The sequence below is a fragment of the Saimiri boliviensis genome, chromosome 7, assembly GCF_048565385.1.
Source record: "Saimiri boliviensis isolate mSaiBol1 chromosome 7, mSaiBol1.pri, whole genome shotgun sequence".
Classification (NCBI taxonomy): Eukaryota; Metazoa; Chordata; class Mammalia; order Primates; family Cebidae; genus Saimiri; species Saimiri boliviensis.
Window position 1 is genome coordinate 51,278,467 of NC_133455.1, and position 26,340 is coordinate 51,304,806.

General features: G+C 35.6%; 1 protein-coding gene across 2 annotated transcripts in view; it reads right to left on the reverse strand.

The window, feature by feature from the left end:
* ACSS3 (acyl-CoA synthetase short chain family member 3) overlaps positions 1 to 26,340 on the reverse strand; it is a 175,008-nt gene that overhangs the window by 91,113 nt on the left and 57,555 nt on the right. For both annotated transcript variants that reach the window (XR_012518404.1, XM_003927836.4), the window contains exons 5-7: positions 24,420 to 24,560; positions 16,465 to 16,545; positions 16,292 to 16,387 (exon numbers count right to left, since the gene is read on the reverse strand). Coding sequence is in view for 1 of the 2 variants with exons in the window: in XM_003927836.4 (XP_003927885.3) it covers positions 16,292 to 16,387; positions 16,465 to 16,545; positions 24,420 to 24,560 (318 nt within the window). In the remaining variant the exon portion in view is untranslated. The remainder of the gene's footprint in view (positions 1 to 16,291; positions 16,388 to 16,464; positions 16,546 to 24,419; positions 24,561 to 26,340) is intronic.

Below are 26,340 nucleotides of genomic sequence, written 5' to 3' on the forward strand. Positions count from 1 at the left end.
GGTTACTAACCCTCAATGCATGGTAGAACTTCTTGGGATGCTTTTGAATGAACCCAAAACTTCCAGAGATTCTGATTCTATTGGCCTTGATTTGGCTGAGCACTGCTGTGTTTTAAGTGCACCCTCCAAGTGAATCTAATCTGCAACCAGGATTTAGAACTGGTGCATGGTCCTTCCATAGGCACTACCTCAGACAAGGCTATTTTTCAGTACCAACCTGTGATTGCCCTAATGGATGAGCCTAGAATCTAACACTAGCTGTTTATTATGTTCTCCATTTGTTATAAATAAATGAGCTACATCCAAGTGTTAACAAGTGAATATAATGGTAACTGAAATCTGATTATGACTATACACAGAGGAAAGTACTACGGACAAATGCTTCATTGTCCTTAATTCTTTATTCCTTGCCCTAAAAACCAGACTCTAGACTAGACAAAAATATCATGATTTATAGGACATAGAACCCTGAGTACAAGTGACCTTTCTCCAAAGGTAAAAGGGTTAGCTCTGACCCAGAAGCTCTTTCTGTGTTGCCCAGAGACCTTTAAAGAGTATCACTCTCATCCGGTGTTTTAGTTAGTTGTATAACTACTTGAGAGGACTATTAATTTCATAAAGAATTATGTTAATTTAATTAACTATGTTGATTTCATTAAATTAGATTAACTATGTTAATTTCACAAGGAGTTCCTGACCCAAAATTCAGAGGAGTTCATGGATATTCTGAAATTAAATTAAGGTATGTATATATGTTCATTTCCCTAGGGGAGAGAAGTCAATAGCTTCTATGGGATTCTGAGTAAGATTCTATAAACAAAAATTATCAAAGTATATGAAAGCCTCACAAAACATAAAATGTTCCTCAAAGATTTTCTATCTGTCTCAGAAACAGCTTGTAAGAAGCGAGACTGCAAATGGACATGTGGAGACAATAACATCTGTTCATTTTCTGTTCCGCAAGATAGGTAAATTGCCAAGACTACCCTTTTAACACACTTCTATTAAAGAGCTATAAATATTCTCAAAGAACCAACAATTATTGCTCAATCTGAGGTCTCCAACCTGTCTTCTTTCCCCACCTGCCCCCCATTGCTTTAATCAAATGGAATCACCATTTTTGCAATTTAAGCCAGTCAAATATCAGCAATGTCACATGGCTCAGATTAGTACTGCTTATCAGTTTGTTATTTTGACAATCTCTCTTCACTGTCTCCTTATGGCAGGTCCCACATCAGTGCAATTCCTCAGCCTTGGGTCCTTTCCTTTCCTCAGTTAAGGATACAACTCTGTGACCAGCCCTAAGAAGATAAGACTTCTCCATGGCTAAAGCTCCAAGACACAAATATCTATACATCTATTTTTTTTTTTTTTTGCAAAATATGGTGTGCTACTGTCTGAAACATGCCTCCCAAACTTCATGTGTTGAAAATTTAATCCCCAGTGCAACAGTGTTGGAAGGTGGGGCCTTTTAGAAGATGTTTGGGTTTGGAGGGCTCTGCTCTCATAAATGGACAATTGTTGATAAAACAAAGGCTTTGTGGGAGTGGATTTGTTCTCTCTTGTCCTTCTGCTCTTCTGCCATGTGAAGATAAACTGTTCCTCCTCTCTGGAGGACACAGAAACAAGGCACCATCTTGGAACAAGAGATGGAATCTGCCAGCATCTTGATCTTGAATGTCACAGCCTACAGAACTGTGAGAAATAAATTTCTGTTCTACATAATTTCTCCCCATCTGTTGCATTGTTATAGCTGCATAAAACAAACTAGGGCAGGGTGTGTATCCTAAACAATCTAGATCTATCCTTTTGGTTTGGTTTTTCTCTTGTCTCTTCCTAGCTCTGGGAGTTGACAATATGGGGTATTATAATGAAACCAACCCTCAGTGAATAAGCCATTGCTTCTGTCTAGCAGATAAGACTCTATCTAATCCCCTTAAAAAAGCTTACCTTTGGAAGTACTAATGTCAAGTAAATGAAGCAGAGAACTGAAACTGCTAATTCTGCAGACCCAGTGCTGAGAAAATTAGGAACTCTGACATATTTAGCATTCTCAGTAGTCACAGAGAGCATTTACCCCTAGTACAGCTCATACAGCATGGCTTCTAGCAGAGCTGTTTTCATCTCTGAGTTATTTCATGCTGATGTGCAGTCACTCTGCTATCCTACACTAGGGGGACAAATAAAGGTTTTTCTTATTCATTGTGATTAATGAGACTTTGTGGTAAGCAAAGAAATTAAATGGGTTCTTGCTTAATCACACTTCCAGACTTCTGCCCAGGAAGTGAGGTGTGGCTATTCCATATGCATACTACAATTCAACCTGAGGTTACACAAAACCTGAGCCCTCCATAATATCCAGTGCTTTGCCTCAAACAATCTTCAAACATGTTCAGATTTATCCATGCCAAAAATGAACACAACAAACTTTCCTATGAATTTACTCACATTCAGGAAAGGGACAAATGACACCCTTATCATCAAAGTGCTCTTCGGTTGTCATATTAGTCTTTTCTCTGTAGCACTTGGCACTGTTGATATCCATCCTCTGAAAAACCTTCTCATCTCTCTTTAGTATGCTTTGCTTTTCTGATTCTCCTGTTGGTTCCAATTTCGAACTCTCAATTTATATTGTTTCTCTTAGCCTCAAGAATTTCCTAAGTTTCCATTCTCAATCTTTACCTGAGTAAACTGATCAAACCGTCATGACTTTGCCATATCATACAAATATCTGAGTACAACCTTCAAATTCGGTATTACCAAAACCAAAAGTATTGCTTTCCTCTCCACCAGTTATTCCTCCTACTGCAGTATTTCAGTTGATAACTGCCATTATATGGTTGGACTAGCTGAAGACATCAGAGCCATTTTCAACTCCCTTTTTATCTCTTACCATAGCCACCTGACACCCTAACGTCTCCTCAATGTTCTAATCACTGATATTCTGGTCCTGGCCATGTATCCAGGACTATACAACAGCTTCCCAATTGTCTCTCCCCAGATTATGGCAAGGGAATCCTGCTTTTGGATCCAGAGAAGCTTGTTTCAAATATCACAGCAACATCCCACTTGTGTCACTGGTAAATTTATTTGCTGTCTCTGATTCTTAGTTTCTACAGCTGTAAATAGGGGAGGTTTAAATATCTACATCATGAGTTTGTACTTATAATTAAAACCATGTATAAAAAGTGCTTGGAATAGTTCTGATCACTCAACACTGAATCAATAATGGTTATAAATTTTTATTGTCTCATTCACAAAATTCTCCCTATCTACTAGTCACAAACTTCCTTCTAAAAACTAGTGCAGATTTTTGAGCCAGCATGCAAAAGTTAAATTTTAGAGTATTTATCATAGGTGATGACTCCATGCAGTTTCCAAAAATTGTCATACCTTCTACACAGTGTAAGTTTATTTAGATATGTCTTATTTGTTTTCTGCTCTTTATATTAATCTTAATTCCTTGACTATATTGTCAGAGCCTTTGGTAAAAGGGCCATATCTGATATTTATTCTGTTTCTCCTCACCTTCTAGCATGATGTGGAGTTGACAATAGACATTAATAAATATTGTTGATGGAGCTATGATAATAACTGAGCTTGCCAGCTCCAACATAAAACACACACATAGAAAAAAATAAACTCAAAAATAAATATATTTGAACAATTAGTCATGGGAGAAATCTAAACGATGCTAGAATCAGCTTTATAATCTTTTCCAATTGAGAAGATCAAATTATATAGCCTGAATCAGAGTAATAACTGAGTAATCATTTTTCTTATTCTATATATACAGAAAGGCAGATCACTATATACTAGTTTTTTAAATGTTATTTTCCATTACACAAAGGGAGAGAAAAGGACTATGGTGTGTCCAATTGAAAACACTAATTAGCAGAATGATGGCTACTTGTCTTAACTCCATATGGAACCAAAAGAGAGCTCACATAGCCAAGACAATCCTAAACAAAAAGAACAAAGCCAGTGGCATCACACTACCTAATTTCAAACTATACTACAAAGCTACAGTAATCAAAACAGCATGGTATTGGTACCAAAACAGAGATATAGACCAATGGAACAGAACAGAGGCCTCAGAGGCAACACCACACATCTACAATTATCTGATCTTTGACAAAGCTGGCAAAAATAAGCAATGGGGAAAGGATTCCCTGTTTAATAAATAGTGTTGGGGAAACTGGCTAGCAGTGTGCAGAAAGCAGAAACTGGACCCCTTCCTGACACCTTACACTAAAATTAACTCCAGATGGATTAAAGACTTAAGCCTAAGACCTAACACCATAAAAACCCTAAAAGAAAACCTAGGTAAAACCATTCAGGACATAGGCATAGGCAAGGATTTAATGACTAAAACAGCAAAAGCATTAGCAACAAAAGACAAAATAGAAAAATGGGACCTAAGTGAACTCCAGAGCTTCTGTACAGTAAAAGAAACAATCATTAGAGAGAACCAGCAACCAACAGAATGGGAAAAAAATTTTGCAATCTACCCATCTGACAAAGGGCTAACATTCAGAATCTACAAAGAAACAAAACAAATTTACAAGAGAAAAACAAACAAACCCATCCAAAAGTGGGAGAAGGATATGAACACTTTTCAAAAAAAGACATATATGAGGCAAACATACATATGAAAAATTGCTCATCATCACGGATTATTAGAGAAATGCAAATCAAAACCGCATTGAGATACCACCTCATGCCAGTTAGAATGGCAATCATTAAAAAATATGAAGACAACAGATGCTGGAGAGGATGTAGAGGAAAAAAAAAACACACTTTTACACTGTTGGTGGGAATGTAAACTAGTTCAACCATTATGGAAGACAGTATGGCAATTCCTCAAAGATTTAGAAATAGAAATTCCATTTGACCCAGTAATCCCATTACTGGGTCTATACCCAAAGGATTATAAATCATTCTATTATAAAGACACATGCACACATATGTTTACTGCAGCACTGTATACAATAGCAAAGACCTGGAACCAACCCAAATGCCCACTGATGATAGATTAGACAAAGAAAATGTGGCATATAAATACCATGAAATACTATGCAGCCATAAAAGAGGATGCGTTTGTGTCCTTTGTAGGGACATGGATGAATCTGGAAACCATCATTCTCAGCAAACTGACACAAGAACAGAAAACCATATACTGCATCTTTTCACTCATAGAAGGCTGTTGAACAATGAGAACACATGAGCAGAGGGAGGGGAATACCACACACTGGGGTCTGTTGGGAGAGAACTCAGGGAGAGACAGCAGTAGGGTAGAGAATTTGGGGAGAGATAACATGGGGAGGAATGCCAGATATAGGTGCTGGGGGGATGGAGGCAGCAAACCACTTTGCCACTTATGTACCTATGCAACAATCCTGCATGATCTGCACATGTACCCCAGAACCTAAAGTACAATTTAAAAAGATAAAATGTATACTATACTAAATACACAAACCAGTCACAGTCATTTGTTATCAAGTATTAAGGTATCACACATAAATGCATGTGCTGTACTTTTACATGACTGGCAGCATAGTAAATCTGTTTATACGATCACAAACATGTGAGAAATGCACTGTGTGACATTATGATGATAGGAAATTTCCAGCTGCATTAGCTTACGGGACTACAATGTATATAGCATCTATCATTGACCAAAATGTCACTATGTAATACATAACTGTATAAAAACGCTATTTTTTTCATCTTTAGGACTATTTTCAAATACGCTATTTCATTTGATTCCCAAACAAATGTAAAGAGTGCAGAGTTCATTTCTAAACCAATCATTCTATAAAGAAAAGTTCGTGATGGCAGCAGTGGCCTGTCTAAAGTGGCTGCTATGAAGACATGGCTGCAGCAGGGGAGGCACAGCCAGGACTGTATGTTCCATGGAGCAGGTGAGAGCCTGGCTCTTTTCCAAGTTGGCGGGATAGGATGCCTGCCCTCCAGGGTGCAGCTGCAGCCACCCAACCATGGCTATGAACCCAGGAATTCCTGTGCTCTTGGAGGCCCAGGAAGCCCCCTTCCCCACACAGGCTTGGAAGTGTCTGCTCCTGTGGCACAGCCTCTCCCTGCTCCTGGTGCCTGCTCTGATTTTGTAGCAAAGTTGTGGCCCTGTCCAGGTGATGTCACAGCACAGCCAAGTGTGTGCACGCTCAGGGCATTGCAGACATGCCAGCATCCTGCCTCCCTGGCTCCCTCTGAACTTTGGGCACCAATGACCACAGGAGAGAGGGCAAGGGGGACTGAGAATGGTTCAGCCCAGGCCTGCAGGTGCCCCTCATCATGGACAGCCAGGGTGCCACAGACAAACATGTTGACAGCAGGAAGCAGACAGGTTTCTGAGCAGAAAGGGGCAGGTCACTAGTGAAGCAGCACCTTTAAGCCAGTGATGGCCTGAAGCCGGAGGGCAGAGCTGTCAGTTCAGAGTGGAGACCCAGGCTCAGAGTGAGAACTTATGGTACTTTTTCCAGGCCATCCATGGCTGCTCATGGACCAATCAGCATGTACTTTCTTTCTGCCCACAAAAACCCCAGAGTCAGCCAGACAAACAGAGATGAGGGACAGCTTGCCTGCAGATAGGAGCTACCCATTCCGGATCTCCTCTCCACCGAGGACTACAGATTCAATGGGATGACATATCTGCGAATAATAGCTACCCACTCTGAGTCTCCTCTCAGCTGAGGGCTGCACAGTCTTCGGGATGACCTGCCTCCAGATAGGAGCTACCCTCTCCGGGTCTCCTCTTGCCTGCAGACAGGAGCTACCCACTGTGTGTCTCCTGACAGCTGTATTGTTGCTCAATAAATCACCTCTCTGCCTTGCTCACCCTCCAGTTGTCTACATATCTCATTCATCCATGACATGAGACAAGAACTCAGGACTCACCAAATGACTGGACTGAAAGAGCTATAGCACAAACAGATGAAACACGGGCCCCTGTATCCAATTGCCATGTTGCAGGTAATAAGAAGGAGAGAAGAGCTGTGCCCCCTTGGGCAACCCAGACTTGGGGGCTCCCCAAGCCAAGGCTGTGACACCCTCTTTGGGGCTCTGCAGTTTCTGGAGTCTCCAAGCTTCTATGCACCACCACATCCCTCTTGTCTAGACACAGGTCCATAGTGGCTCCTGAAGCTGCCCGCCCAGCCTCAACAGCCAGTGTGCCTGGCTGTGTACAATGGCTGGACCCCATGCTTGCTCACTGACATACCCCTCATCACTTTGTGCCTGACTTGCCCTTGGCGGGTATGGGATCCAGGCCAGTAGGACAAGCTGAGCACAGCCTGCCAGGACAAGTGGGCAGAGTCAGCACAGCAGGCTCAAGTAAAACTCTGACAAAGACACCAACAGCTGCAGAGGCTTCTGGTTGGAAAAGCAACACCTCAAGGATCTTGTGATATTAGGATTATCTAAACTCTCCCTTCTGTCTGCAAATTTAAGGAAAGAGCATTCAATAGAGATTATCAAGCTGAATAACATACAGTTTTTAAACATTTATTCAAAGTTGAAAAACTAGTAATGATAATGCCCATCAAAAAAATAGAAGTGAAATATTAAAATTCTTGGTAATGGCAAGCCATAAAATTCTCTGTGTTATTCACGGATTAAAGCATTTGAGTTAACTTTTAAGTCACACATCCTATGCTTAAAGGATAGATCTGAAAGGGGAGAGACCACTGTTTTTTTTCTACATCTTCTGCTCATTCTTCATAATTGGTAGTAGCTGAATCGACAGATCCCTCTCTGCTGATTTCTTTCTTAGTGCTCAGAAGAGAATTAATGGGCTCCAAATGGAGCAGCCTCCAGTGCTCTGATTTGACTTCTTCCATGTATGAGGACAAACGGACTTTGAAAGAAGAAATGTGGAGTAATATTCAAGAATTAAAGTGACTGGATTACAGGGGAATTAATGATTAGTGTTTATATGTTAGAATTCTATTCTGGGAAATAATACATTTGTATTTTTGAATAATTATATCTTTATATCCTGAGAATTATTCTAAAGATTTTTTTTCACAGATTAACCAATTGGATGCCATAGATATTATTACTACTGAAATTTATAGTTGAAGAAACTAAGGCAGAAAGCAGCAAAGCAGCTTGTTTGAGGCCAAACGATTGATAAATAGAAGTGTCAGAAATCTACCATTGCAGCCTTAACTAGTACACTTCCTCTCAAATACTAAAAGCTTTCACTAATTTAAAGTGAAAATTTTCCTCAATAATATATTTGAAGAATTAACATTCCCTAACTATGAAAAGAAATTGAAATAAATTCCAGAGTTAAAAAGTAAGTTAAAATAATATATTTACTAAAGAAAATCAATCAAAGTGAAGAGTCACAGAAGTGAAAACTGAGAGAGTATGTGTCAACCCTCTCATTTTAATGATTAAAAAATGAATTTCCAAAGAGGTTTAATTAATTTGCTTAAGTCATATAGGTACAGAAAGGTAGAGCAAGATAACAACACAGATATTAATATTTCTAGTCCAGTGACCATATTCTCGTACCACAATTCATAATTTTAAATCCTCAACTTTCTCTAATTAAATTTATTGCCTGAAAAGGCAGAGTATAACATATACCTTCAAAGTTAATTATTGAATTATTAACAAATGGCCATCTGACCTGACTAATCTTGTGAATATACTGAAGAATGTATTGAAAAGGCTTGCTGCTGTAATGTATACAATAGGTGAAATGCAAACACATGTAAAACAAGAGCAAACTTATACTCCTTGACTGGGAAAAAAAAAAACTGTTATTGCATAAAAATGACAACTGCTATATCAAGACCCATTATACCAACTGGCTTATGGCTTACTCTCAAGTCAGATTTAAGGAGAAACAGTAACTACTAACATTCCATTTCAGACCTATGTAATACCCTAGCCAAGGAACAGCAATCTCATTTCTTGCTTAACCACACCACTGACATTGTGGAAGCCTGGGCTTACTGTGTTATGAAATTGAAATATATGCATAACATACACTTTTGCACACTGATACACAGCAAAGATAAGGAGAAAGGCAGGACTCAGAAAGACTGATTTTCCCTGAAGAAACAGTGTTGGATTTTGATTCTGCAGATGACAGTCTGGTAAAGGGGAGAAATACTGAAGAGAAGAGAGAGGCTAGGAAGCATATCTCTGTATAATCACCATTTGCCAGCACACAGACATGCATGTGCATAGGCAGAAGGCTGCTAAATTTGTTTATATATTGCATTCTTAGGTGAAAAGATTGCTTGTGTTTTATCTCTTCTCTCTGGCAAAACCATCCTACCCAATATCTATTCTTGTTCATACATGGTTAGGGTTAGATCTATTGGAATCAATGTAGATTTCTAAAGAAGTACCATTCATTTTCTTCCTCTCAAAAGTAAAGACTAAATTATTCAGAATTGGTTTCAGTATTCTAACTGATCCAATATTCCTTCCAGAATTACATACTTTAAATATCTCATACTTCACTGACTGAGCTGGACAGGTGTTCCGTATTTAAATATGTCCAATTCCATTGATAAAATCAAATATCTGTCTATAAAACATATAGCCTGTCTTACATAAGTTGTTCATGTAGTCCTGTTGTAAAAGAGAAAAATTAAATCATTCTTACTGATGGAAAAAAAACTTTACCTATAAATCAATGATTTTTCTGATATCATCTGAGCATTTATTTAACAAATATGTATTAAATGCTGAATATGTATAATTAAGGCAAGGAGCTAAGAATTGATGGTGGACAAAACCACAGATGACTCCTTTCCTAGTAGAGTTAGAGAAAAGAGAGGCAAACAAGCACATCAAAGGAGCCCAAAGACTAATATGAATCTGAAACTTTTATACAAACCACCAAGGGAAAATGCAGTATGCCAAAAGTCTATGATAAAGGGATTTGGCCTAATCAGGGAGGTCAAGGAAGGCTTCCCTGAGGAAGTGACACCAGCTGAGATCTAACAGACAAGTGGCATATATTTCAGGCAATGTTCCTGGGGCAGGAATTAGCATAAGAATAACTGCAGGGAAACAGAAGCATGTTACACATTAGACAGGAGCTTGTTGTACCTTAGAAGGAAAGAGAATGATTAGGATGAAGCAAATGGCCAACACTTTCAGATGCTGAGAAGTACAATGAAGATGGAAAATGGCCATTGGCTTTGGAAAGTAGAGATGACTGGGAATACTAGGAAAAGCTGTAGCTATGGAATGATGGTGACAGCAACTGGAGAGGACTGCAGAGTAAGTTCCTGATTAAGATACGGAACTTACTCTGCAATATTCTCCAATTGCTGTTAGGGCTATAGATTGTAGACCAGACCAGCCCTGAAAGAGAGAATGTTGTAGCTGCCAGGAGATAAGGGATTAAATATTTTTGATCTTGTTGTTTGTTTTAATGAGTTAGTTTTACAAATTTGTTTGAAAATGTGGTAATTTTCAAGAAAATAAGCAGATTTATATGCAGTTGTAAGAAATACAGAGATATATCACATAATCTTTACCTAGTTTTCCCCAGGGGTATCAAGTGCAAAACTATAATCTGTTATTACAATCAGGATATTGATACAGTCAAGATACAAACCAGTTCATCTCCACAAGGATCCTTCATGATGCCCTTTATGCCCATATGTGGCCATTGCTGATATATAGAAACATAATGAATATTCACATTTATCTTGTATCCTGAGACTGGATTAAACTCACTTATTAGTTATGGGGTGTGTGTGTGTGTGTGTGTGTGTGTGTGTGTGTATTCTGTAATTTTCTATGCAAATGACCATGTCATTGGCAAATAAAGACAACTTTATTTCTTCCCTTCTGGTGTGTATGCCTTTTGTTTTCCTATACTCCTTTATTAAACTAGCTAGAACTTCTACAACTATGTTGAATAGAGGGTGAAAGTGGAAATCCTTGCCTTGTTTCTGAACAACAGGGAAAAACAATCAGGTTTTTATCATTAGGTATGATATTAGCAGCAGGTTTTTTCATAGGCATTCTTTGTGAGGAAGTTTCTTTCAATTACTAGTTTTTGGGTAGTTCTTCATTATGAATAAATGTTGAATTCATGAAACAATTTTTTCTACATCAATTGATTATATAATTTTTCTTTAGCCTATTAATATGGTAGATTACTTTGATTAATTTTGAGATATTGAAGCAGGCTTATAGCTCTGGAATAAATTCCACTTGGTCACAGTGTATAATTCTTTTTACATGTTGTTGAATTGTTGAATTCAAAATATTTGCTAGTATTTTGTCAAGAATTCTTGTATCTATGTGTTTATGAAGGACATTCACTTATAGTACTATTTTTTCTGTATTTGACTTGTTATTAGGGCAATAGGAGCTTCCTTAAATGAATAGGAAAGTGTTCCCCCCGCTTCTATTTTCTGAAAGAGATTGTGCAGAAATGGTGTTCATTCTCCTTTAAACATTGGTAGATGGCACATGGAATACAGAAATACCAACTACCCCGACTCCTCTTCTATTTTAAACGTTGGTAGAACTTTCCAGTAAAACATCTGTGTCTGGAGATTTCTTATTGGGAGTCTACTTAATTACGTATTGGATTTTCTTAATAGTAATAAGGCTATTCGAGTAATTTATTTCTTATTTGTTTATGGTTTTTGAGGCATTAGTCCATTGCATCTTTATCTATGTTGTCAAATTTATATGTGTTGAGTTTCTCATAGTATTCCCTTATTATCCTTTTTATGGCTGCAGGGTCTTTAATGATATCTCCTGTTTCATGTGCGGTATTGGTAATTTGTGACTTCTGTCTTTTTTTTGGTCAGTCTTGTAGATGTTTGTCCATTTTTATGTATCTTTTCAAAGAACTAGCTCTGTGTTTCGCTGATTTTCTCTGTTTTTATGTTTTCAATGATACTGATTTCTGCTCTTATTATTCCTTCCTGGTTTTAGGTATATTTTGCACCTCTTATCCTAGGTTCTTGATATAGGAGCTTATATTATTGATTTGAGAGTTTTTCTCTTTTCTAATGTATCCATTTAGTGCTATAAATTTCACTCTCAGCACTACTTTAGCTGTGTCCCCCAAAATTGTATATGATCTACTTTCTTTTTCAATCAGTTTAAGATATATACACAGAGGGGTGTGTGTGTGTGTGTGTGTGTGTGTGTGTGTGTGTGTGTGTTTGTGTGTGTTTTCCTGGATTTTCCTATTTGACCTATGGATTATTTATTTAGAAGTATATTGATTAGATTTCAACTGTTTGGAGACTTTCCTGATAAGTATAATTAATTTTTAGTTTGAAAATATTGTGGTCTTAAAATAGACTTCACGTGAGTTCAAATACTCAAATATTTTTAAATTAGTTGAAGTTTGTTCTGTGGCCCAGGTTTTCGTTTATCTTGGTAATTATTCTGTGGGCATTTAAAAAGAATGCATATTCTGATGCTGTCGAGAATAGTATTCTATGTCAATTAAATCTTGTTGGTTGATGATGTCAAGTTTTTCTACATCTTTGCTGATTTTCTGTCTGTTGCTTTATCAATATTAGGAGAGGAGTGTATCTAATGATAACCTAAAATATGTAACTGAAATGTATAGGCACAAATCAAAAGAGAAGCCAAAATGTAAAATGGACATCAGTCAACATATTTGTGTATGAGCTTGTGTATTCATAATTGTGAATATGAGTATCATATTCAGCTTCATATAATATGCCTTGAATACATGTCAAGATGCATGGAAAAGAGAGGACACTTTTGATAAGTACTAAATAAGTAGATTCAACAAAATATAAAGACCAGTGGAGTGTGAGAGTTAAGAAAAATGAACTCAAGAATCACTTGCAGATTCTCAGTTTGGATTACTGCATGAATGAAGGTAGCATTAACAGAAACAGAGTGCACTGAAGAAAACATGGTTTGCAGGGTAGGGTAAAGATACAGAACTCAGTTTATTTCATGTTGAGCATAAGATGTGTACAGACTAATCAGAGATGTCTAACAATAAGTTAGCGCTCAGCAGGAAAGTCAGATGTAAACAGGAGATTTAGGAGCCATGATTTAATAAACGATCCTCAAATATAACTACTTGGAGATCATCCAGGAAACATAAGCAGAATAAGATAATGGAGCTAAGACTATGATCCAGCTAAACTCTAATGTTTAGGACCAAAGTGAAAGAAACAGAAGAAAAGAAGAACAAGCTGTCAGGATCGATGGAAGAAAATGAGGAGTAGAGTTTAATTCAGTTCTACAAGTATTTATTAATTGTGTGGTATGTGCTATGCACTATGCTGTGTAACTGGCTTTTATCCTCTTCCCCTCTTCTAGATGTAAACAGATCATTTCAGTACAGTGTGGCCAGCTCAGTGACAGACAGGCTTGAAAGCAGCAGGACCACAGAAAGGGGCACTACACACAGACCAAGATCCCGAGAAGAAACTTTCAAGAGATGATAACATCTAAGCAGAGTCTACAAAGAGAGTAGGAGTTAACCAAGAAAGGAAAGAGAGGAGGGAACTCACATCAGGTAAAAGAAACAGCATGAATATTAGCAAAGGACCATGGAGCTCAAGAGAGAGGGAGAATGGTCAGCAGGCCTGAACTCCAGTAAGAGAAAAAATAAAATCAGATTAAAGAAGGCCCTTTGACTTTGTCACTTACGAAGAAACTGGTGACCTCTGCTACAGTAGCTTCTATGAACTGATGTGAACATAAATCAAACTATGGTGAGATGAGGAGTAATTGAAGAATATGAGGTTCAGGAATGTGGGCAGGATATTTTTTCAAGGGACTTAGAGTAGAAGAAAATACGGATGGCATAGCTAGAAGTGAGCAAAGGTCTAAAAGACTTTGCTTTGTGATCAGAGAAAGTTAAAGACATTTACAACTTATAAAGCCTCTTTTATAAGTTGTAGAAAACAAGTCAGAGTGCAGAGAAAAGGTTTTAAATTGTAGCTAATTTCATTCAATTATTCACACAACAAATATTTATAGAGCATCTATACTCTTCTTGAGCAAAACATTCCAACACAGAAACAACCCTCCATCATAGTGTTAATATCATGTTTTAAATAGACTTGAGAAATAATAAAAGCCCATGGTAAAAAGCACAAAATATTTGTGTATGTCAATTCTAAAACAGCTTGAAAATTATAACCATAAATATGTTGGTGCCTTTGGCTTTGTCATATTTGTGTAAGCAGTACCACAATTCAATATAACTATTCAGTGTTGATATTTTATTTCAAGAGAAATTATTTTAATAAAAAACATTATATTGCAGAGAAAATGGTATGAAATTATTTGTCAAGATTGTTTTAATTATTAAGAATACCTAAATGCATATCCAGTCTGCAAGACATAAAAGCACTATATAAAAGTTGTAGAATAGAATATGAATTCCAAAATGCATACAAGTCTGCAAGACATAAAACCATGATGTAAAAGATGTAGAGTAGTATATGATGCTTTAATACTTATGTCAAAGTCTACCTTAATATTTCTTAGCATTCAGAGACAGAAAACCAGCCAGTTAAAAATGAGAGAACACAAATGGTCTTTAAGTGATGACGAGGCCTGGAGTATTCCGGAAAGATTGAGAAGAGCCTCTTGTGTTTTCAAATTCATTGACTTTCAGAATTTTAAGAGTGCAAATTAACTTAAAATCATATAATACTATTCTCCACACCCAACATATAAAATTCTCTACTTCACAATCCTTGTCTGGTATTGACAGAACACTTATGTGAAAGAGAGCCTTATATTTGAGAAGTTGTCTGTTTGTTCTACTGCCAACCATCTAAATTTGTCTCTGTTATTCCCAAAATATAACTCTGTGTCACTCCGCATTACAAGACTACATACTTTATATGTAGCAACTTTTTAAATATCAAAATATAGTATTTGCTCATTAAGTGTATTATTTGTTTGTCAGACTATCCATTCCTAATTCCTTCACCTATTTTTTTTCTTTTGAGATGGAGTCTCACTCTGTCACCCAGGCTGGAGTTCAGTGGCATGAGCTTGGCTCACTGCAACTTCTGCTTCCTGGATCCAAGTGATTCTCCTGCCTCGGCCTCCTGAGTAGCTAGGATTACCGGCATGCACCACCATGCCTGGCTAATTTTTGTATTTTTAGTAGAGACCGGGTTTCACCATGTTGGCCAGGCTGCTCTCAAACTCCTGACCTCAAGTGGTCCACCCTCCTCGGCATCCCAAAGTGCTGGGATTACAGGCGTGAGCCACCACGCCCAGCCCACCACTTTCTTGTATACATTATTTTTATGCTATTCCCCTCTTTCAAAGATACTTTCTAGGAAGTTCATGATTTTTTTTTTCCCTTTCGGTTAAACTGAATACAAATTTTCAAATGTGGAAGAGGAAAGTAAGATTATATCACTGCACATGGTGAGTATTTTTTAAATAGCAGTTCTACCAACAGCTTATGTTTAAGTTATGGACATTTTAATACCCAGAGATTTAGCTACATAAACTGCAACCAACCCGAGTTTTCCCTTTTTGATTTCTGTATTTTTTAATCTAAATATAAGACTGTAAAGATTTATGTTTTTTTCTATCTTGTTAAATTTGTCCCAAAAGTCCAAGGTCATTTTGAATAATTTAGCAAACTACCATATCAGTTATCCCTCCAAAATTTTGATCTTCTACAGATCTGATAGGTATGCATTCTAAGTATTTATGTAAGACATTGATAAAGTTAAATGGTATAGGCATATGAAGGAAATTTCCTATACACACAGAAATTGTATTCCTAGGTGACACTGATATACGGATCTGAGTTTTTAAACAGTTATTTATTCAGCTATAAATCTGGTCAGTCTATATACCTATGCCTTATACAGAGAGCTTTATTAGAAACCAAGGAAATTATTGTTAAAATTGAGACAACATGACTTTGGACATCCATTAATCTTATAAAAACTCAAAAAAAGGGAATCTACATTGCTTGTTTTATGATTACTATTTTCTAGGACTCTAAAATCAGTATCAGTTTGCCAATACTTTCTAAAAATCTGTAAGGGATAGATACAAAGCTGGTTATTGTATGTTCTTTGGAATTTAATTCTCACTGTTCAACAAAATTGAAATAACTGGCTAATATTTCCTACATATCCCTTTCTATTTCAGAATTCTATTTTTAGCTGGAAGAAGATACAGTAACTTCCCCTGTCCCCACTCAAATTTTTTCTGATCCTATTCATGACTGCTTCATGAAAAGTTTTAATAAAATAAATATTATCTATATGTGGTATTAATTTTACTGTATTACCTCATATAAGACTGTTGTGTTTCCATGAAGAAGAGGCCCATAGCAGATATAGGAATGTCCAACAACCCAGCCTAAGTCAGAAGCTGCCCACCACACCTAAAAAATAAAATAATAAAATGCACATATTTTATTCAGAGAAATGTCATGTAATGTAAATTTAAAACCACGATTACCTCTCCAGGTTGAAGTCCATATATAGAAGACATTGACCAGTTTAGCATGACGGCGTATCCCCCAGTGGGCCTAACCACACCCTAAGGAGAGAAAAAGTGAAGCTAAAATCAATAAACAATGTGTGAAAACACTATCTTCATAGCATCCACCTTAAAAGTTCCTGATTTAAAGTATTTTAATATTAGCTACAAATTACTTTGGCTTTTATAAAATTATCTTTGAATCATTTTTTTTGAGTCTTTCAATAGTCAACACAAAATAATTTGTCCTCATTAGTGCCATTTGTCTCATTACGTGAGAATTTGTTCTCACATAACATTATTAGTCTTCTAAAGAAAACGTGATTTCACAATATCATAGGCAATACAAACTTTTCTAATGGTAACACATTATCAACACTACATTTTCAGATGTATTTCCAGAACAAAAATTAGTGCACAGAAAGGTAAAATGTAGTTATATGCCTCAAATACAGACTAACATAAGTACCTGTATTTCTTAAGATGATTAAACAATAACAGACTGCTTAGAGTAAACAAAGTCATTTCTAACTGGAATGTCATTAAAATGCTTCACTGGGGATCATGCAAGCATATTTTAAAGCTGAGCAATTATTTAATTATGAATTCTAAAACTCTTAGGGATGAATTCCAGTTAGTTGAATCTAACATTAAAAGATTCTTATATTGCATTTTGGGGAAAAGCATGGATCATTATATTACTGTAGTACAGTTTTCACAAATCAGTTTCCAGTATCTTTCCCCAACACTGGGAATATATTTAACCTCAATACAAGACTTGTATTTGAACACTGGATATAAATGTCACCATAAATAAGAACAGTAATAGTAAAGTTAATAATTGCATTCATTTATTGTTTCATTAAAATATTAATCATCATTGGCTCAATCAGAGTTAACCACATGAATACTCAAAATGATTAGGTGAACACCTGCTAAAAGATACAAGATATATTCCACTCGCATGTATTTTGAAGCATGTTTTAGACAACAACTGCTCTATGCAAAAGATAATTGCTTTTTATAAAAAAGTAAACATGAATCTAACCAATAACTGTGCAATTAGTTACACTTTTTGGCATAGTTCTGCACCTTAATACACATAGCAAATCAGGGCAATGAACAGAAATCAACTTTCCATTGGTTACCAAAATTGCTGCTCTCCTTGGGTGCCACTAATAAAACATATGTATCAAGCTGCAGAACATTATTTTATTCACCAATAACAACACCTGGTCTCTTAGCCAATATCAGATGCAGCTTTGTTGGTATTTAAGAGCTATTTTCTAGGTTGTATGACATGTTTAACATGCAGCTGGCACTCTTGATCTCCACGGGAACATTAGAAATCCTAAGCCTCCTGCCAGTAGGCTTTACACATGCACTTTCCCATGTAAAGAAAACAGTTACTTTCCCACTGTATTCTATCCTATCTTCCTTGCACTTTGCTAGTTTGTTCTACTGAGAAGATATTTTCCTATGGCTCAACAGATTGACGAATCTGATATTAATCAATTTGCAAACACTTCATAAAAACTATTCATTTTACAGACTAGAAAAAGTAGGTTTTTTGTAAACAATATGCTGTCCATGTGTTATGACAGATGGAGATACTTAATATCAGTAACAATTTCACTTAAAATTTTCTCTCCATACTACATGCCCCTGCATTTAGAATCCATTTTATCAGTAACTCTAAATATTGTAACTAGGTAAATGTTTACACCATATGGTATAGAGGGTAAGAAGCATTGACTAGAAATCATGACAAGAAATAAAAGGTAAAGGAAGACAAAACTGCATAATAATTCAGTTGTAAAACCTGGAAGATAAATTTAAAGGATAAGTTGTCAAATTTCTATTTACCTCTCAGATGAGCACTTCTTCAAACAACGTTTACCAGTGTCACTTTGTCTGTAAATTAGTGAATACTTAAACCCACCTGACCAAAAAAATGAGACTTAAAAATGAGTCCATGCATGAAAAAGCATTTAAAGTTGCAAAGACTAAAATTTAATATGTCATTAACAATATTCTTTCCTTAGCTCTAGCAATTATTGCTTTTTATTTTACCCTGTGCTCCTATCAGCCAAAAGGCGTAAATGTCAAAATAATTAGAGGTGCCATCAAAGATTCTCTTTAAAACAATTAAAATGAAGGAAGAGAGAGAAAAACTGTAATTTATGTTTTTCATTAGTCTTTGATATCCACTTACTTTTGCTTTTTAAAGAATTAGTATACAAATTTCACTCAACCCTCTTTTTACCATCTATTAATCTAGACTCTAGATCTGCAATTTGGTCTTGCCTCGGCAAATGCTTGGATAATACAGTTTCAAATTTCTGAGTATTTGATATGGTGTAGGAAAAAGAACTGCATAGCTTCATGTTCTCCAGGTTCATCTTTTATAAGGAGTTTGAAAGTATAAAAATCACAAAGATTACATTTCAAAATAATTTCTTTTAGCATAAACATTAATTTGTGACAAAAACAAAATGATAAAGCATTTTTGTTTCCTGTTTATAATCACATTTTCCAGGTAAGGATGATTAAAGTGCAAAAGAGAAACCCCATTCAGCCTCTGAAAACACAAAAATTATGCTCAAAAAATTAATCATTATACTGTAAGCAAAATTAGTTGGAAACTAAAAATAGCACTTTTACAGTGTATCTGAATATAGGGTAAAACTACACGATACCAGTGCTTACCTCTAAAACACAAACCTGATGCATTTTAGACTTCTGAATCTCTATTATTACCTTCTATATGTACTTATATTCTTTCTACCTTAAAAGTAAAGTCATTCGATGATCTAAGACATTCTAAGAAAAACCCTGTAACCTGCTAATATGCTGTTCTGATCTTTTGGTAGGATCAGTCAAAATTCTTAAAGATTTCTGGAGAACTTGAAAAAGATCCAGATGGGACTAGCACTCTGAGCCCTGAATAAAGACATAAAAGCAAATCCTATCTCAGAAATAGGAATGGAAACACTGTGACGGTGCTGTCTTTTGGGAGAGGGGACAATTGTAATGTTTATGGGGCTTAAAAAATTCAATCAGTGCAAGTAAAAGTAAAGGCTGAATATTAGTTACTCAGAAATGGGACCACAAAGTTATCAGATAGTTCTTTATCACTGCCAGCTTACTGAGCTACTTCTGAAGACAAGTCAAATCACAGATTCCCATAAATGGGGCCATTGAAGTAAATATAAAACATGTTGGTATAAATGTCCTGTGAAGTTTTGGCTGCCACAACTTGAAAAAGAAAAATACAACTGCAATAAGAGGTATTGTAGAAAAGGAGGGAAGACTGACGTGTGCAGTAAAATTAAGAATTTGGGATTATTCATTGTAAAATTGCATCTTTTTTAATGGTCTTTAAATATCTGACAGGCAAATCTCAAAATACTAAGAGCAGAAAAGTTTGGAGTACATGACAAAACTTCCTATTTCCTACATTAAGGCCTTCTATCATTTATTTTGTAATAAATGATCATACAAGGCAAATATATGTATACATATTTACATATGTAAAATGTCTATTCACATACACATGTAAATATATGCATGTATACATGTATGTGTACATATGTATATGTTTATGTGTATGTATGGATATATCTGTGTGTGCATCAATTCAGCCTGACAAGCTAAGAAAAAATAAAGTGGGAAAATAAATATTTTACTTGAGAAAACAAACCCATCACCAAACAATGGCAGCCATAAGATAAATAAAATGAAATGGTTCTGATTGTTTAAAAAAATCTAATGCATCAGCAATAAATCTTGGTTTGATAGTAGTCAGACAGATGGTATCACCTATTTCTAGAATAAGCCTCCACCCCTTTTCTGAACCTGATGAACTTCAATGTCTCCACCAGGAGTACTTCAAGACATTGCAGAAGTACCATGTCTTCTGGGAAACTTCCCGCCATCCTACTGTTTGTATCAAAGTCTCTCTGGTGCTCTTTCACAGCCCCCAATGCCTGGAAACCTCATCAGAGAACTGATGTCTCCACCTAGTGCTGTGCTTTCTCTACCACTTTTGAGCCCTGTGAGGACAACACCTTTGTATCTTCAGCAGAGTCTCTAGTGTAGAATAGGCATTTAATACATTTGTTAACTATCGAAATGAGTTAACGGTTGAGCGTATAAACATGTGTAAATGATACAATTATTTTAACAAATACTCTTCATTCAGGAGAAATCCTTGACACTTGTAGAATTTAGTAAATCTGGAATCTTCTTAGAAGGCATGAAATGTTTCCATTTGGGATATTTCATTAAACATAAAATACCTTGTTATAGGCTTTCAGAAGACTCTGAAACTATGTCTGTGGAGGATACTTTGGCAGCTATGTAATTTTTTTTTTTTTTTTTAATCAATCTGAACAACTGTGAGATAAGGGGCAAAGGTGCAACCAGGTCAGCACTTTAACTGCAAGGGCATACCACAGATTAAACAAAAAAAGTTCACTACCGTGTTTTATTTGACTTTCACTGTTTTTTCTAGGGTAGGAAATATTATTAAGTCACTTAGACAGAAATGAAAGCTACATAAATTACCTAAGTAGGGCACACCAGGACAAACGGCTTTATCTACCACTTTCTTATCATGCTTTCTTTTCATTTTGGTTTCTTTCCCCCTGTTCTCCTTTGACACTCAACTTTTTTCCTTTTTTTTTTTTGTTATTACTATCCGTTTATGATATCAAACTGAACCAGATAAATATTATGATCACTAAATCTCCCATACCTGAAAGGACATCTCATCCAGATGAGGTATTCTTTTATCATGTAGTATTTTGAGCTATCTCAAATAGAGGCACCCACTCCAAACAGAATAGAAACCCACAACAAAACAGAAATGTATCCAAAGCAGCTCAGATGTGGTTGCTGGAATATTTACAGCAGCTAACAGATTAACCTGTCATACAGCAATCTGACAAATCCAGGGTTGGCAAATGTTGATATGCAAATATGCCCTAAACATATACACAAATTCTAATCAAAGAACAGATTGCCTTATGTGTATTTTATATTTGTCTATGAGAAACAAGCATTTTTAGGCAGAACAGTTTTATGAGCTCACAACATTATTTTTCTTCATGAAGATTAGGGATCGAGGCAGAGAATCACATGATGACATGATATTTATATCTAAATGCTTCATTAAAGCATGTGTGTTCATTTTTCTTGTACTTATATTCTGTGGATTTCAACATTAAGGTTTTAGGGTCTATTAATCCTGAATATACCTATGAAAAATGAAATAAGAATTGTACAAATAAGGAGGCATCCAAGATGTTTACTTACCAAAGAAGCAAGAGAACATTCAACAAATATTCTGAGGCTCTGCCTGGCTCAAATTTTAAAGTTAGTGCTACCGTGGATCCAAAGAAGGATCAGATCTATTCTAAGACCTCAGATAATATTCATTGTTATAAAAGTAAATAAATAAAAACCAATATGTATAATATAGGTTAAAAGAAGTGCCATAAAGGTCTGTTGGTAATGCAAACTTTAAAGCAATTTCAATTCTAAAGTACACTGGAGGGAAGAGGAATCTAGAGAGATAACTACCTTCCTTTGCCATTCTATACGTGTTAATTTGCAAAGCCCACTCACTCACATGATTTAATCACCAGTCCTGCAACCCAATGACCTACATGTGTCTTTCTTCAACCCCTTATGTGTAACTCTTGAGCCCAGATTCACATTTCCTACTCTTGACTGGACATCTTTATGTGAAATGTCCTGAAGACACACCATGTTATGTTAGAAACTTTTAGTTTTCCTAGCCTCAACCCATCCTACAATTCTATTTAATGAATATTCAAAAGCACCCTCATATGTTCTTAGATTCAAAGTCTTAGACTCCTAACTTAGAACAAAATCTGACTCATCCCTATGAAGTGAGCTGTCCTATGAAAAGTCCCAAACTAATTAAACAGCCTGAAAACTAATTTGTCTCCATTGTGTGTAGTCACCTATCTTCCCAACTAAAAGATCACATTCTGTCTTGCTTTACCTGTGTTCATACCTACTAGACTAGAAGGACTGTGCTTTAGTCTTACTTGTATCTATTCTAGCACAGAATGAGCACTCAATGCATGTACATGTACATTAAACTGGGTCAAATTTAATGTGGGTACAAAAATCTCCACACAATTCAAACACTCTCAAATTTATTGAAATGAATTGTCTTCAGGATGGTACATTAGGAGGAAAGTGAGGATGACAGACATATCAAAGGATCTTCCGTTTAGGCACTGAAAGGAATCCAGCAAAGAACCTCTCAGAAAAAAACTGGAGCTATAGTTCTTCCATATTTGGAACCATTTTTCAATCTAATCCTCTGTGTGTTACTTTTATTTTATTTCTACTACACTGGCAAGTCAGCTTTTAATTTGTGATAACCTTTTCTTCTGCCCCTTTCATAAGATTCTACTCCAGGTCACAGCCAATTTCAGTGACTTAAAGTCTTGAGGTAGAACAAACGTTTTTATGATTTCTTCAAGCTTCTAAGAAACTGTAATTTTTAAAAATTAAGTTATACTATGTTTTCAGGGTCATGAATTTTCTCTCATGTTGATACTTTTATATTAGATCATAACTTTGCCGAGTCTCATTTTATAGCCAAATGTTCAGTTGAACTCCAGGTGGCTAGTGTACAATACAGAACTGGAAAAAGTGGAGGTTGAAAATTGTGTGCAGCAGAGTATTTGGCATGATTTAATAAATAAATCTTCCAGACTTCGATATGAAGAAATATTTTTCAAGTCACTAGAGTTGTAACAAAAATCATAAGGCTCCAATTCTACAATAAAACAAGTATCTTCATGTGTATGCATCCATGTATGAACGCAACAAAGATTTATTGAGCACCAACTATGTACAAAGCATAATGGTAGACCAAAATATACTAAAAAATGACCTGTGTCCTCAGAGAGAATATATTCTCCTACTAAAAGTGTTCTTTTTCACAAGCCAAGCTTATATGGAACATCTTAAATTTCCTTTCAAAAAGCTAATCTAATCTAATAGAACCACTATTTAAAAATGATTGAGATGAATTTTTCAGAATACTGATGCTACAGAAATCTAATGGTAATACAGAAGCCATTGTCCTAAAGGATGAGAATGATTGTGAAAATCTCTTCCCCTACCAAAATTCTATGATTCAATGAATATTAAACCAAGGATTAAAGATGAGTAAGGAAAATGATACTGTTATCCTTTGTAAGGGTCTATGAAGAAACAGTGTTATTTGGAGATACCAGGCAAAAGTAGTAATTGTTGGTATTTGACATATTTATGAATATTGATGTTTTCAGCTTTGCTTTTAAAAACACCTTTCATGGTAAACAGGTTTAAAAATCCTTGAATGTCTTTCATGCTGTAAATCAAATAGCTCAATACTTTGGATAAACTGCCTCTGTTCAAACTGCTGAGGCCAATTCTCAAACTCACATTTATAATAAAGAATTGAATTACCCTAGATCGAAAATCAATTCTATACTGCATGAAACCTATACCTCAATTTAAAAGAATCAAAATATTTCATTTAAAATATATTTTTATGTAACGTTATTACCAGCTGATATTCAATCAAACATCTACTAAAGCAATTGTATATTTCTGGCATTCGAGATTATTTTGGAAGAAATGAGAGCAAAATATTTGATGTTAAATAGTAATTTTTTTTATATTTAGCATTAAGCATAACATCCCTTTAAGATATAAAGTAACTGTCAGGTGAGATCATGCCACTGCACTCCAGACTGAGGACAGGAAAAAAAATAAAAGCAGAGGAAGTACCAGTCTAAACTTCAAAGTACAGTCTGCAAACATTTCCAGTCAGTGATCAAACACTTTTGGTGCCAAGTAAATCTGCTGCTATAGATAGTTATCCCTAAGAAAGTGAGTACCTTAGGCAATCCCGTTGTGCCAGATGTGTAAAGAATGTACAGTGGGTGTTCTGAAAGAACAGGAACACAGTCGTGTGACTGGGCTTTCGCCATCTCTTCATCCCAATCAAGGTCACGACCTGGAGCCAAAGGAACCGCCTCCTGCACAGCAGAAGTATAGGAATATGTACTGTAATAAGGAGATGAAATCAAGAGAATAAAAAGTAGCTAAATCTACTTAAGTCTGAGCACCTGGCTGAATATCTAGGCCTATATGGCACTAAACATCAGATTTATGACTAAAAAGTTCAAGTTCATGATTTAACATAAATGTTTATAAAAAGTCTAAAAGTGTGGCATTCATTTTAACTAACTGACAAAAATACATGTTTCATTTAAATCTGATGATATCCTTAAGAAATTCAGTCTAATTCAGTAGACTAATGTTTTCAACACTCATAGCTTACCAAGGTTTCATGTTTTTATAGATGTATGTACACTAATAATTTTATAAACTAATTTTTATTTTTCATAGCCTATTTCTTTTACTTTGGAAGTGTCATCTTTATAATGATTTGTCAACTAAGCTATTAAAATTTCTCTTCATGCAATGGCCTTTGGGAGTAATAACACAGCTACCTTTCCAAATAAGAAAACAGTAATTCTTCTTCAGGAGTAGAGAAGAATTCTACTATTGCTTTTTGAAGACCAAAATACAGTTTTGAAATTTAGTCAGAGTCTGTAATATATCTAAAATATGATACAAGTTTTTCTCTTTCTAGGTCATTCATTATTGTTGGAGAAATATTTGTTTTCTTTTTTTGTTTCAAGAACCAGCTCTGTGTTGTAAACGTTGTGATAATAGAGTCATGAGTTAAACAGACACACCTTTAAAGAAAGTAGACAGACTTCTTTAAAAATAGTGACAATGGAATGGGCAGATGGGTCAAAAGCAGGGAAGTGGCTCTTGGAAAAGTTACTCTGATGGGGAATTATAGCTATTTAAGTAGAATTAATGCCAATTGGTCTGGTCATTTTCTTAAATGTTAGCTGAGCTCAAGATCACACATCAGGAAGTTTATAATTAGCAAACATGTTAGCACAAGCACAAGCAAAGTTATGTAATACTCAGTGAAAATTAATGAGATTTACTATCTAGAGACGTAGGTAACTATTTCATGGAAGTGATTCCCGAGATAACCCCAAAGACTGAAAAATTTAGAAAAAACATGCCACTGCCATTTTCTAGGCTGATTAACACATTAATCAGGGTGGTAAAAATTGTTTATATATTTAAATAGGTACATTTGCCAATACTTTAATATCATAAATATGATGCCTATATGAATATGATACCTGTATGAAGAAACACATTTATAGCTGAACTGAAGACCCTTTATCAAGTTGAAGTTTCAGGCCAAACTGATTTATCCAGCCTCACTCTGATAGGTACTGGCTCTGCCATTTAAATAAATAAAATAGTTGACTGTGATCAAATCATATGTTTACATTTCTTTTTATACAATGAATAAAAGCAACTAAAAATTTGCAAATTACCAAGCTTTTGACATCACAGAGATCTATAAAAATCATCACGCTGCAAAATAAAAACATAGTTTGAGTGATCACAAAAATAATTACAGGTTGATAACTTTATAGGCCTCTAATGAAATTAGGAATTCAATAATTGGTTACTCTTCAGGGTAAGAAACAGAGGTATGGACAAAGGAGATCTGACAAATGAAGAAAGAAAAAAAATATTTTCATATATATGCATTTACTTCTATAGATATATCTCTCCCAGTTGTTGTAATTCTTAAAAGGCAGTATTGGGAGAGTCCAGGAGTGACTGATGCTCTACCCTTTGATTCCATCTTTGCTTGCCTGAGGCTTAGGTGTGGCAGCCAAGTTTTTATCTCCTCTTACAAAAATGCAATCCTGG